Below are 15,635 nucleotides of genomic sequence, written 5' to 3' on the forward strand. Positions count from 1 at the left end.
AAATAGTGATTTGGTATTTCTTTACATTTCAAAATGACCACCATGATAAGTCTAGTTATGTCACCATACAAAGGTATTACATGGTTATTTACTTTATTCTCCACACTGTACATAGCCATATATATATATATATGAATGATTAATTTGCTGGTCTCTTAAGTTCAAACACATTTTAACAACTCTGCATTTTTACTGCCCCTCCCCTCACATTTACTGTTTTTTACATCATATCATACATCTTTTTGTTTTGTGTATCCCTTAACAACTTATTGTGGCTATAGATGATTTTACTATATACATTTGTCTTTTATCCTTCCTACTAGCTTTATACATGGCTGATTTACTACCTTTACTGTATATTTGTCTTTACCAATGAGATTTTTCCTTTCATAATTTTCATGTTTCTATTAGTGGTCTTTTCTTTTTCCCTTAGAGAAGTCCCTTTAACATTTCTTATAAAGCTGGCTTGGTGGTGCTGAACTCTTTGGTGGTGCTTGCTTGTAAAACTTTTGATCTCTCTATCATATCTAAACGAAAGCCTTGCCAGGTAGAGTATTCTTGGTTGTAGGTATATCATGCCACTCCCTTCTGGCCTGCAAAGTTTCTGCTGAAAAGTCAGCTGATAGTGTTATGGGAGTTCCTTTGTATGTAACTTGTTGCTTTTTCCTTGCGGCTTTTAACATTCTCTATCTTTAATTTTTGCCATTTTAATTACAGTGTGTCTTGGTGTGATCTCCTTTGGGTTGATCCTGTTTGGGAGTCTCTGTGCTTCCTGGATAGTATTTTAGAAGTCAGATTTGACATGATGGCTGAACATTAAATTCAGAAAAGTCTTCTCAAAAGCCAGGGAGAAGTCAGAGCTGGATGTAGAGTTTAGCAATCGTCCTTGTATAGCTACCTGTTAAAACTGTCAGTGGATAATTCTCTGAAGGAAAGGATGTAAGAAAGAGCAACAACGTGCAAAAGAGAAAAGGAGGCGGTGGACGAGTCCGAGGAACCAGCCTTGAGAGGAGACACCTGGGTATTTCAGAATCTCAGAGGACCACATAGGAGAGATCAAGAGGCTGCGAATGGTTGATAAAATCAGATGCTAAGATAGATGATATTTAGTTGCCTGTGAGTAAGATTTTGTTAAATTTAGTCATTTTCATACGAATACTGCCCTGTAGATGCCTTTACAATTTTCAGAACGTTTTCATGTGAATTATCTTCCAACAATCCAGTGGAGTACGCAAGTTATTATTCCTATACGAGAAAGAAAAGGAAGCTCAGAGAGACTGTGATTTTCCTAAGGTTTCTGCTGGCTTCTCTCATTTTCCCCAGATGATCAGTCTTTGGGAAGCTGAAGGCACTAGTTCAGAGATGCCTGAGTCTGAGGAGGCGCGAGGGGCTGGTTGTTCCCCTCTGGTGCCCAGGCAGCTTGTCATCCCAGCACATGTGCTCTCATTCAGTGCCTCCTGGGAACAGTATCTACTGGTCTCTCTCAGCTTCCTGTGAACTGCTAAGGAATTTGATTGTCTAGACTCTAGAGCAGTGGTTTTTAAACTGTGGGTCATGACCTACAAGTGGGTCATCAAATCAATTTAGTGGGTCACAACCAGGCTCACGAGAGACCGTGGTGCATGCCTCTTCTCAACCCTGCCTTCAATAACTTCACATTGCTTACTTGAACTCGGCTGTAGTGGAAATCAGCCAACAAGACAAAGTCAGGGCTTTTGTTTGCTTATTTTACCACAGAGAGCCAGTTGTTAAACAATTACTAGCATACCACTGGTCATAACCGTCAATTCTTCCTCCCTCCCCCCACAATGGAACAGAATGGAACAGAAAGGAAAATACCAGGGTCCATCTATAATAAGAGTAAGAATTGTTCTGTGAGACTTTAAGTCATAAAGCTATTTATTTGAGTGTTCATATGAGATGTATTTTTTACATCTATGCATTGCGGTAAAAAAAAAAAAAAAAAGAAAGTTTGAAAGTCACCAGTTTAGGGTCCCTTCATTTACTTTCCTCAGGTAGTTGAACGTCTGCTGTTCTCCTGATCCTTAGGCAAAGAACTGGTATCCAGCGCCCTTTTTGAATTAATGATGCATCTACTGTAGAAGGAATGAGACTGAATTTTTATCAGGCTAAAAATAATTGTTCTAGAATAGGAAAGATCCCTCTGTACATCAGTTCTTTTGAACTCAAAGCTATATAAAAATTTATTCTTAAACCTCACCAAAGATTTTCTACAGTGGGCATGAATTTATCCTATAGTCAGAAAACAGTAATCATTATTAAATTCCAAAGATTAGAAGGCTGGTGAATAGAAGAAATCAGGTTAAAGTCCATAGTATGGTGTTACTCTATCCCTCTTCATTTCTAGAACCCTCTATAAAGAAATTAAATCTTTTTTAAATTTTTTATTGTTACTGTATTTTTTATGAATTTTATTGAAGTATAGTGATGTATAATGTTCTGTTAATTTATGCTATACAACAAAGTGATTCAGTTATATATATTCCTTTTCATATTCTTTTCCATTATGGTTTATCACAGGATATTGAATATAGTTCCCTGTGCTCTACAGTAGAACCTTGTTGTTTATCCATCCTATATATACTAGTTGGCATCTACTAATCCCAAAATCCCAATCCTTTCCCCCACAACTCCCACCTCCCCCTTGGCAACCACAAGCCTGTTCTCTTATGTCTGCGAGTCTATTGCTATTTCGTAGATGTGTTCATTTGTGTCATATTTTAGATTCCACATATAAGTGATATCATATGATATTTGTCTTTCTCTTTCTGATTTACTTCACTTCGTGTGATAATCTCTAGGTCCATCCATGTTGTTGCAGATGGCATTATTTCATTCTTTTTTATGGCTGAGTAGTATTCCATTATATATATATCTCACATCTTCTTTATAAATAGTGCTGCTATGAACATAAGGGTGCATGTATCTTTTTGAATTATAGTTTTGTCTGGGTATATGCCCAAGAGTGGGATTGCTGGATCATATGGCAATTCTGTTTTTAGTTTTTTGAGGAACCTCCATACTGTTCTCCATAGTGGCTGCACCAATTTACATTCCTGCCAACAGTGCAAGAGAGTTCCCTTTTCTCCGTACCCTCTCCAGCATTTATTATTTGTAGGTTTTTAAAATGATGGACATTCTGAGCAACGTTAGGTGGTACCTCATTGTAGTTTTGATTTGCATAAGAAATTAATTCTTTTTAAGAAAGTAAAGAAACTTTTGGTGAAATACATCATTTCCCTTTTAATGATTTAGTGATTTATCTTATAAATCCAGATTTATTTACAGGTATATTACATATAAACATTTTATACATAGACATTATATATAAACATATAAAAATATGTAAACATATATATAAATATATATCTCAGATATGCTTAAGTGGATTATGCTTCATAACTAAATAGATGTAGATAGATCATAGAATTAGATCCCAAGGACTTTGATTTAGATCAGCCTTGCAGTTTTTAAATTTTCAAAAAAAGGAAGTTATTAAATACTCTTATGCCAAAAAAAGCTCTATGTAAATGTGTTAAATGGTCTGCCCTTAAGATACTCATTATCTGAACGTAGTTAAAAAAAAGAAACACTTTTCACTGAGTGATGTCTGAAAGTCATCCAAATAGATGTATATCTTTCTATTCCATGCTGTAACTTTATCATGCTCATCTTAGGGTTTGCTGTAATAAGAAAGTGAACCAGAATAAGGGTAATATGGTTTTTACAGGTTTGTAAGAATTAAATATACTTTCAGAAATCAGTTGCGTATAATTTTCTTAGAAGAATTAGGATTATTGTCTACATGACTTTAGTTCTTTATAGTAGACTTCCTTAAAATGGCATTTTATTAAAACTATTCAATACTCATTTGCAAGTAGGAAGTAAATCTCCCCCATGGATGGACACTTGAGCCCATGTTGGTTTTGGCATCAGAGAGTTACACCAGGTGCTTGTATTTGTCATGAGAATTCAGAAGCATTTCTGGGAGGGCATGAGCGCTTGACAGTGCTGCTGTGGTCAGCAGCTCCCTCTCCCACATGACTGCATTTCAGCATCACTCAGGGGCTGCCTTTGCTCTACACAAACCCCTTGCAGCTGTGCCCAGTGCCTTTGTGTCACCCAGGCAGGGTTTCATGAAATGGATCTGATGCTCTTGTGCCTGTGTTGTTCATTCCTGCATACTAGAGCTGTGCCCAGGAAGGTGAAGGGCCAGCAGGTTGGCCCTCACTCCCCAGCTGTCCCTTTCTCCTAATGTCACTCAGGATATAAATAAAGTGATTCATTCACTCTCTTTCTTACCAAACCAGAATGCTGCCAGAGTGTACTACCAGAGCCACTCAGATCCATTGGAAAGGCCTTAGGGACAAATAAATCTAAGTCACAATTTAAAAAGTCTTTGCATTTAGGTAATTTAAAAAATGAATTCAATTTTATTTCTCAATCATTTCAGACCTTGGAAGGAGAAAAATAACTCCAGTTTTATGTTCATGTTGTTTGAGGTCTGGGCGTTCTTTATTAGAATGGAAGTCATGATGAATTTCTGTCTTTTCTAAACTAGAAAAGCCATGATCAGATGATCTCATTGGAAATTTGCATCCCTTTCCTTCAGACAGCTGATGGATGGTAGAGCATTGGTCTGGAGTGTGCATTGCTGCTTATCACACAGGGCCTTTTGCTATTTGCAGAAGCATAGTTTGTATTGTTAGTTGGAAGTCTTTTACTTCCCATCAGGAACCCTGCTGTGCTTCTGCTCATTTCCACAGCAGTCAATGGAATATTTACCAAGCAGTCCCCCTGTAAATATTTACATGGCAAAATGCTATGAGCTTGGGCCATGTAAAGATTTGTAAGACATGGTCTCTGCCCTGAAAAGAGGGTAGCAGGGGAAATGAGGGACACGTGCAAGACAAAGTCCCCTCCCCCCACCCCACTCCACCCCACCCCCAAAAGTTTAAGAAACAATGTCTTAGGTAATTTAGGAAAGTCTGTCCACCATTCTGCTCGGGGAACGTATACCTTCAAGTGAGCGTGGAATGTGAATCTGCTTTGCCTTCTCCACTCCTAAGTGCCTCTCATGGTGTATTTTACCTTGGCAGAATGTCAATCCGTGTTTAAAAATATTTTTATTCACTGTGTAACACAAGGCAGTTACTTTAGTCTGGTGCTTAGGCTGGGAGAAAAATTGGGTTTGTTGGACTCTGATAGTTGCCAAACCAGTATAATGTATTTTACAGGTGCTTTAAGATTGTCAAAAGTAATTCTGATTTTATGTTTATGTTGCTTATTGACTTTAGAACTAAACTAATAGGATGTAACTGTTTATTTGATAAATCCCAAGTGAGTGTGTAAATAGGCAGTATGATCTATAGACATTTGACAAAAAAATAAGAAAGAAGTTACACACTAGAGCATCAAAGCAAAAAAGAAGATAACTTCAATGGCTGTTTTTTTAAAGTCCTACAAAAAAGAGCTGGCTTCTGATCATGGCCACAGAGTCAGTGAGGGGGGAAATGCAATAACATTATTATTCTGTATATCCTTCCTGCCCTAATTACCCCAGCACTGGCTCACCAGGCAGGCGCAGGGATTAAAGCAGCTCTAGACTAGAATTATGGCAGATGTAAGGGACAACTGGCAAATCTCAAGGTGAGAGTCTAACTGGAGACCTTTCACATAAAGATGGGACCCCAAAGGGCTGTATTCTCCATGTGAAGGTTAACCAGAAATAAACCTCCCCTCCCACCTGTGCTCCACCCGCTTAGGCACTGAAAGAAATTGCCTGTCTTGAACCTTGGTGGTGAGTGAGATGGAGGAGAGGACTCTCCCCTGATCATTTATAACCACACACGGGCTCTCATGTAAACTTGGGCATGAATCATATTCCCTAGGTGCTCCAAAAAACTTCAGACGGAGAATTTTGTTTAAGGTGGTCCTAAGCTAGTGGTGGCCCCAGGCATCCAGTAGCATTAAATACCTATTTTTTCTGGAGAAATCCTCCTTCAACTCAAGTCTCAAATAATTCCCACAGGTAACATTCTGAGAACTGTGGCACCACAGTTTAAAATTACAAAACAAAAAAGGAAACACAGCACCATAAGGAAAAGTCAGCAAAAATAACAGATAACAATATCAAACCTGCAAAGACTAAGATATTGAAATTACCAGACATACAATTTTTTAAAAAAATTCTCATGTGTTTAGAGAAATTAAAGGAGGGAATAAAAGTATGAGTAAAACCAAGAGGTTAAAATTATGACCAAGCAGATTTGAAAAAGAGCTAAGTAGCACTTTCGGAATTGAAAAAAATATAGTAGTTAAAGTTTAAAATTCAACGAATGGGCTTAACTGCAGATTAGATCCGGCTGATGAGAGATTTAATGAGCTGAAGACGTATTTAAAGAAATTATCTGCAATGTAGCACAGAAAGAAAAAGTGGTGGAAAACCCAAGTGAGAAGCCCTAATAGACATCTAACTGGAGTTCTGGAAGAAAAATGGAGCAGGGACAATATTTGAAGAGCTCATAGCTAGAAATTTTCCAAAGCTAATGAAAGATACACAAATTACAGTGAATCACAAGAAATCCACACCTAGACACACCATACTAAAACTTTAGAATACCAAAGACAAAGAAAAGATGTTAAAAGCAGCTAGAGAGAAAAGAGGCCTTACCAAAGGAATGCCAGTTTGGTTGACAGCATACTGCTCAACAGCAAGAGTGGAACCCAAAACACAGTTTAATCTTGCCATTGATGAGAAGAAACAATTACCAAACCAGAAATGTACTTAAAGCAAAAATATCTTTCAAGGATAAAGATGAAATAAAGACACTTTTCAACGCATAAAGCCCCAAAGAATTTGTCCCTAGGAAACCTCCACAAAAGGAAAGAATCTAAAGAATGTATTTCAAATAGAGAAAGATGATACCAGAAAAAGGTCTGAGATGCAAGGAGGAATTATGAGCAAAGAACATGTAAAAATATGGGCAAATGTAAACATAATAACCAGTGAAGTGATAATTATGTTCTTGTGTGGTTAAAAGAGAGAGAGGGAATGAAAATATCCAACATCAATATCATACAAATCAAGAAAGAGGGTATGATCAGAGTTAAAGTAGTCTAACCTGACATTGTACAATAAAAAGGGGAAGATATTGACTAACTTCAGCTTTACATAGTTTATACAAATGCAAAAATGAATAGAGTAACTACTAAAAGATTAGAAATGTGAAACTTCCAAAATAGTCAAGAGGAAATGAAATGAGAAAAATAATAAATCCATAAGGATGAAAAGAAAACACAGAAAAGGTAGAACAAATAGAAAGCACACTTAAGATTGTAGAAATAAATAAAAATATTAGTAATTACAAAAATATGAGTGGACTAAATGTACACACCACTGTAAAGCAATTATACTCCAATAAAGATGTTTTAAAAAAATTATTAGCTCTATAGGAGTTTTCCAAAATCAATTACATTTCTGTACATCAGCAACAAACAGGTAGAGCGTGTGATTATACAAAAGATACCCTTTGTATCAAAGTTACAATCATCAAAACATATAATGTACCTAGGGAAAAATCTAACAAAAGATATGTAAGACCTAGTATTTTAAAAATTACAAAACGCTATGGAGAGTCACTTAAAAAAAAAAAAAAACAACAAATTAATGGAGAGAGAAACATGTACATAGATTAAAAGTCAGTTTAGTAAGATGTCGGTTCAGTATGTGCAAATCAGTCAATGTGATACACGATATTAACAAATTAAGGAATAAAACCATATGATCATCTCAATAGGTGCAGAAAAAGCTTTTGACAAAATTCAACACCCATTTATGATAAAAACTCTCCAGAAAATGGGCATAGAGGGAACATACCTCAGCATAATAAAGGCCATATATGACAAAACCACAGCAAATATCATTCTCATTGGTGAGAAACTGAAAGCATTTACACTAAGATCAGGAAAAGGACAAGGATGTCCACTCCCACCACTCTTCTTCAACATAGTTTTGGAAGCCCTAGCCACGGCAGTCAGAGAAGAAAAAGAAATAAAAGGAATAAAAATTGGAAAAGAAGAAGTCAAACTGTCACTGTTTGCAGATGGCATGATACTATACATAGAAAATCCTAAAGATGCCACCAGAAAACTACTAGAACTAATCAATGAATTTGGTAAGGTTGCAGGATACAAAATTGATGCACAGGGATTCCTTGGTGGCACAGTGGTTAAGAATCCACCTGCCAATGCAGGGGACACGGGTTCGAACCCTGGTCTGGAAGATCCCACATGCTGCAGAGCAACTAAGCCCACGTGCCACAACTACTAAGCCTGCGCTCTAGAGCCCATGAGCCACAACTACTGAGCCCATGTGCCACAACTACTGAAGCCCATGCTCCTAGAGCCCATGCTCCACAACAGGAGAAGCCACCACAATGAGAAGCCCATGCACCACAATGAAGAGTAGCCCCCACTTGCTACAACTAGAGAAAGCCTGCATGCAACAACAAAGACCCAACACAACCAAAAATAAAATAAATAAATTTTTTAAAAATTGATGCACAGAAATCTTTTGCATTCCTATACACTAACAACAAAATGTCAGAAAGAGAAATTAAGGAAACAACCCTGCTTACCATCACAACAAAAAGAATAAAATACCTAGGAATAAACCTTTCTAAGGAGGCAAAAGACCGGTACTCAGAAAACTATAAAACACTGATGAAAGAAATCAAAGATGACATAAACAGATGGAGAAATATACCATGTTCTTAGATTGGAAGAATCAATATTGTGAAAATGACTATACTACCCAAAGCAATCTACAGATTCAGTGCAATCCCTATCAAACTACCAATGGCATTCTTCACAGAATTAGAACAAAAAATTTTACAATTTGTGTGGAAACACAAAAGACCCTGAATAGCCGAAGCAATCTCCAGAAAGAAAAACAGAGCTGGAGGAATCAGGCTCCCCAACTTCAAACTATACTACAAAGGTGCAGTAATCAAGACAGTATGGTACTGGCACAAAAACAGAAATATAGATCAACGGAACAGGATAGAAAGCCCAGAGATAAACCCACGTACCTATGGTCACCTAATTTATGACAAATGAGGCAAGAATATACAATGGAGAAAAGACACCCTCGTCAATAAGTGCTGCTGGGAAAACTGGGTAGCTACGTGTAAAAGAATGAAATCAGAACACTCCCTAACACCATACACAAACATAAACTCAAAATGGATTAAAGACCTAAATGTAAGACCAGACAGTATAAAACTCTTAAAGGAAAACATAGGAAAAACACTCTGACGTAAACCACAGCAAGATCTTTTTTGACCCACCTCCTAGAGTAGTGAAAATAAAAACAAAAATAAACAAATGTGACCTAATGAAACTTAAAAGCTTTTGCACAGCAAAGGAAACCATAAACAAGACAGCCCTCAGAATGGGAGAAAATATTTGCAAATGAAGCAACTGACAAAGGAGTAATCTCCAAAAAGTATAAACAGCTCATGCAGCTCAATATCAGAAAAACAAACAACCCGATTAAAAAATGGGCAGAAGACCTAAATAGACATTTCACCAAAGAAGACATACAGATGGCCAAGAGGCACATGAAAAGATGCTCAACATGACTAATTATTAGAGAAATGCAAATCAAAACTACAATGAGGTTATCACCTCACACCAGTCAGAATGGTAGTCATCAAAAAATCTACAAACAGTAAATGCTGGAGAGGGTGTGGAGAAAAGGGAACCCTCTTGCACTGTTGCTGGGAATGTAAATTGATACAGCCACTATGGAGAACAGTATGGAGGTTCCTTAAAAAACTAAAAGTAGAACTACCATATGACCCAGCAATCCCACTACTGAGGATATACCCTGAGAAAACCATAATTCAAAAGGATGCATGGACCCCAGTGTTCATTGCAGCACTGTTTACAGTAGCCAGGACATGGAAACAACCTAAATGTCCAACGACAGATGAATGGCTAAGGAAGATGTGGTACATATATAAAATGGAATATTAGCCATAAAAAGGAACGAAATTGGGTCATTTGTAGAGACGTGGATGGACCTAAAGTCTGTCATACAGAGTGAAGTAAGCCAGAAAGAGGAAAACAAATATCGTATATTAACACATACATGTGGAATCTAGAAAAAATGGTACAGATAAATCTATTTGCAGGGCAGGAATAGAGACGTAGATATAGAGAACGGACATGTGGACATGGCGGGGACAGGAAGGGTGGGACGAATTGGGAGATTAAGATTGACATATATACACTACCATGCGTAAAATAGCTAGTGGGAACATGCTATAAAGCACAGGAAGCTCAGCTTGGTGCTCTGTGACGACCTAGATGGGTGGGATGGGGGGGTGGAGGTGGGAGGGAGGTCTAAGAGGGAGGGGATACATGTATACATATAGCTGATTCACTTCATTGTACAGCAGAAACTAACACAACATTGTAAAGCAATTATATTCCAATTTTAAAAAATTATAAAACCCTATGGAGAGTCACTTAAAAAAAATAATGGAGAGAGAAACATGTTCATAGATTAAAAGTCAGTTTGGTAAGATGTCATTTCACCCCAAAATTTATCTATAGATTGGAGAGGATATTAGTTGTTCATTTTTTTTTAACTTAAGTTGATTCTGAAATTTACATGAAAGAGAAAAGGGTCAAGCCTAACCCTTATACTCTTAAATAATGGGAATGGGAGATAAGGAGCCATGTGTGACTTGTCTTACTAGATACCAAAAATTATTATCAAGATTATTATCAAGGGAGACTTCCCTGGTGGCGCAGTGGTTAAGAATCTGCCTGCCGATGCAGGGGACATGGGTTTGAGCCCTGGTCCGGAAAGATCCCACATGCTGCAGAGCAACTAAGCCCGTGAGCCACAACTACTGAGCCTGCGCGCTGCAACTACTGAAGCCCGTGAGCCACAACTACTGAAACGCGTGCACCTAGAGCCCGTGCTTCGCAACAAGAGAAGCCACCGCAGTGAGAAGCCTGTGCACCACAACGAAGAGTAGCCCCCGCTCCCTGCAACTAGAGAGAAACCATGAGCAGCAACGAAGACCCAACACAGCCAAAAATAAATAAAATTAATTTATTTTTTTAAAAAAAGATTATTATCAAGGTAAAGTAATTAAGAGAGTGTGTTGTTGGCACAGAAGACTGGTCTTCTAGATGGAAACAGTTTATGGCAGAGAGGTATTGCAGTTAAAGGAGGAAAGGGTGGCTTTTTCAATAAATAATGCTAGGAAAATTAGTTATTTTGTGGGGAAAAAATGAAAGTAGATCTGTTCTTCATACCCTACACAATTTTAGTTTGAATTAAAAACTTAAATACAAAAGGCAAAAGTGTCAGTATTTTTGTAAGACGTTATAGGACAATACATTATGACCATAATGTAAGGGAAAGATTTCTTAAGTTAGACCCAGGAAGTGCAGACTAGAAAGGTGAAAACTGATCAGTTTGACTTTGTTCAAATTAGGAACTTCTGTTCTAAGACACCATAAAGATGTTGTGAGGTTTTTGTTTTGTTTTCCTTTTATCCTTAAGTTCTTCTCTATTAGAAATACATGCTAAAGTATTTATGAGTGAAATGATGCATTATCTTGGGTTTTCTTTGAAGTATTCCAGGAGAAAAAACATGGGGAGGGCTTCCCTGGTGGCGCAGTGGTTGGGAGTGCGCCTGCCGATGCAGGGGACACGGGTTCCAGCCCCGGTCCGGGAGGATCCCACGTGCCACGGAGCGGCTGGGCCCGTGAGCCATGGCCGCTGGGCCTGCGCGTCCGGAGCCTGTGCTCCGTGGCCGGAGAGGCCACAGCAGTGAGAGGCCCGCGTACGGCAAAAAAAAAAAAAAAAAAACATGGGGAGAGAGATGAAACAAGAATGGTAGGACGTTGATAATTATCGAAGCTAGAGAATGAGAACAGGAAGGTGTCATACTATTCTAGTTTGTGTGTATGTTTGAAATTTTTTATTTTAAAAACTTTTTTAAAGAAACCATCCATTTTTATGGTGACTGCCCTGGATTTTCTGGAAGTTTTAACATTTAAAACAAAACCATTTTCTGAAAAGGTCATTTGTTAAGTGTATATCTAAATGCAATCTAATTTTCATCTCTGAATAGGACTTTCCTTATAAATTAATAAATCATGAAACAACCTCTTTAAAAAAAAAAAGATACCCTAAAGAGATTGAAGAAACAAGTCACAAACTTGGTGAGGGTGTTTGCCACACACCCTCAAAAAATTAGTATCCAGGTATTAAGCAAAGAACTTTAAAAATCGATAAATGGTTTCTTAGATATGACATCAAAAGCATAAGCAACAAAAGAAAAAATAGACAAACTGGACATCATCAAAATTTTTAAATTTTGTGCTTCAGAGGACACCGTTGAAATGACAGCCCACAGAATGGGAAAATATTTGCATGCATTATGTATGTAATAAGGGACTTGTATCTAGAATATGTAGAGAAGTCTTAAAACTCAATGATTAAAAAGACAACTCAATTTTTTAAATGGGCAATGGATCTGAACAAGGCATTTCTGCACAGAAGATATACAGTGCCAATTAGCATATGAAAACATTCTCAACAGCATTAGCTACTAGGGAAATGCAAATCAAAATCATAGCAGAATACCACTTCATACCCACCAGGATGGCAGTATTCAAAAAAAGACAATAACAAGTGTTGAGGATGTGGAGAAATGGGAAGCTTCATACTCTGCTTGTGGAAATGCAAAATGGTGCAACTGCTTTGGGAAACAGTTTGGCAGGTCCCCAAACCATTAAACATAGAGTTACCATTATAACCCAGCAATATGTATATAACCCAACAGAAATGAAGACATATGTCCAAACAAAAACTTGCACTTGAATGTTTTTAGCAGCATTATTAATAATATCCAAGAGGTAGAAACAGCCCAAATACCCATCAACTGATGAGTGAATAAATAAATATAGTATATATACACAATAGAGTATTATTCAGCCATTAAAAGGAATAGTGTACTGACGCATGCTACAATGTGGATGACCCTTGAAAACATTATGGTAAGTGAAAGAAGCCAGACACAAAGGACCACATATTATATGATTCCACTTAATATGCAATGTCCAGAATAGGCAAATCTATAGAGACAGAAAGTAGATTAATGGTTGCCTAGGTCTGGGGGTATGAGATGTATGGGGGTGATGGCTGAGATGTGGGTTTTCATTTCCTTTCGATGAATATGTTCTAGACTTGATAGTGGTGATGGATGCACTCTGAATATACTAAAAGTCACTGAATTTTACACATTGAATGGGTAAATTGAATGGTATGGAATTATATCTCAACCGAGCTGTTTAAAAACATCAAGAAGCAACAACTCAATAAGAAAATAAGCAAAAAGCATATCCAGGCATTTTGCAGAAGACAAAACATGTGTGTGTAATACTAGATACTTGAGAAGATGCTCAACCTCATTCCTAATCAGTCAGATGCTAATTAAAACCACAGTAGGATACCATCATATCCTCACTTGATTCGCAAAAATTTTAAATTCAGGCAATACCGCTTCTCCACATGTAGAGGAGGTTGAGGTTGGGGGGGAAGCTCATCCACTGGCAGAGCGGGTATGAATTGGTACAACTGCTTTGGAAAATAAGCTGGCATTATTTTTAGAGGGTTGAAAATGCAAGTATTTATGACCCAACAATTCCACTCCTAAGTATCTATCTAAAGAAATTCTTCCAGTTGTGTACTGAGATCACATATAAGAATAGTCACATAATAAAATAGTACTCTAAAATTGAAAACCACATAAAACTAAAATAAAATGTGTAGGGATATAAGTATATGTAGTAAATAGACCTGTTTTTTAAAAGCAAACAAGGGGAAGATAAACCCAAAATTCAAGATAGTGGAAATGAGAAAGAATTGGGAGGGTCTCACAGGGGATTTAGGGTAATAGTAATGTTCCTTTTCTTAAACTGGATGGAGAAATGTAGATGTGTATTTTGGGGGTGGAGGCAGGGGGTACAAGGCAGAGTGTTATCTGATAACCCAGCACGGAGGGAAGATTTAGACAAACTCTAGAGCGTACATAGAGCAATTTTTCCATGTGGTTCAATATTGAATGCTAATAATGCTGACTCTGAGTTTCTAGAAAAGGCTAATTTATTTAGCATCTTTTATTTAAGAAGCAGAAGGGATAAAATATTCTTATGGGGGGCCGGGAGAAACTAAGAAAACGACACTAAGACTAAAACTAAGAAAAAGAAGCAGCAGCAGAATGGGAGTGTTTTAGAACCATTTCCAACAAAAGTAGTTAAAATTAATAGTTTTTTACTTCAAAGTGATCTTCATTTATTTGGGCCACAGCTACTTTATTCTTCAGTAATGCTAACTAATCCAAACATTCCTGTAAATTAGTAAAACCGCACGTGCTCATTTCATATACTCAGTGGTTGGTTGACTTCTTCTTTTTCAGATCCCACTCACACTAAAAGATGAAGCACAGACACGCAGAGGAGGAACCTAGTCACTGCTCCACTACTCCTGGGTGCGTGACTCCAGTGAAGCATCCACCAGTGCTGCAAGGGGTCCAGAGTATTTTGGGGGTTTTTTGCTGTTTCAGTCCCCAGTGCCTACCAGCAGAAGTGGCAGTAGATTGTTGCCTATCAGCCAATCCAGACTTTTCCTGAGACGACAGGAAAACATGTCAGCTCGGTTTCAGTGGAACTTGGCAGTGGGGACGTTCAGTGGAAGCGATATATACCCCGTCAGAGCACACGTGTATCTTTTACCCCTTTCACCCCCTCTCCCACCTGCTTAGGTCTTCTCTGTCCCTCTCCTGCTACCACACAGAGATGATATAAAAGAGGCTCTTTGGCTATTTGCATTTTGCTTCCTCTTCTTTTCCAGATTGCAGTATTAAGCTTTACCTCCTAAAAGCCTAAAATCCCAACAACATTATGTACCAAAGTTGTTCTTCCCTTGCAAGAGGGTTTGGGGAAAAGGGGGAGTTTATATCGCAAGTTTCCCGGAGAGTGAAAAACAGTCCGTGTGCTGCTGACCACATGAGCCATGGTAAAGGCACCCTTTGGAATTACTGATTTCTAAAATTAATAAAGTAAGTCTATTTTTCTTTTCTTTTTTTTCCATTAACTAATTTCCAAACAATCAGTATTCACAAATGAGACTGAAATAGGCCCAACTTCTCATTTTATTTCATTGCTGGGCAATTTTTTAAACTTCAGGTAAGAAATGTGAGCTATAAAGAGATGTTTTATTCTTATATTTGGTTTCAACAGATGGTGGGTCCAGGCTCTTCCCCAGGGGCAGCTCCAGCACCTGGGAGGCTGGGGCATGCAAATGTCTCCATTATCAGACCACAGCAGATGGGTCCTCCAGTGGCACGTGAATCTGTATCCAGTTGCACAGTGTTTACCTAAACAGTTCATCAGAACGATGCAGCTCAGCCCCCTGGTTGCTTTCTGCTTTACCTCTGCTTTCTTGCTTCCTCATCCGTCCTAGGTCCTCTCTCTGGCCTCCACTGGAGAAACGGTTGAAAGGTGACTGCAGAGCCCACTGA

The 15,635-nt window shown here is 38.0% G+C and overlaps 1 protein-coding gene across 1 annotated transcript in view; it reads left to right on the forward strand.

Moving 5' to 3' along the window:
- Positions 1-15,208, forward strand: part of TTLL5 (tubulin tyrosine ligase like 5) — a 315,626-nt gene extending 300,418 nt beyond the window's left edge. The window contains exon 34 of the mRNA XM_082618541.1: positions 14,532-15,208. Coding sequence (XP_082474667.1) covers positions 14,532-14,554 — 23 coding nt within the window. The 3' untranslated portion in view covers positions 14,555-15,208. The remainder of the gene's footprint in view (positions 1-14,531) is intronic.
- The last annotated feature ends 427 nt before the right edge of the window (positions 15,209-15,635 follow it).

Source organism: Mesoplodon mirus (genome assembly GCF_964341445.2).
Source record: "Mesoplodon mirus genome assembly, chromosome: 4".
Classification (NCBI taxonomy): domain Eukaryota; kingdom Metazoa; phylum Chordata; class Mammalia; order Artiodactyla; family Ziphiidae; genus Mesoplodon; species Mesoplodon mirus.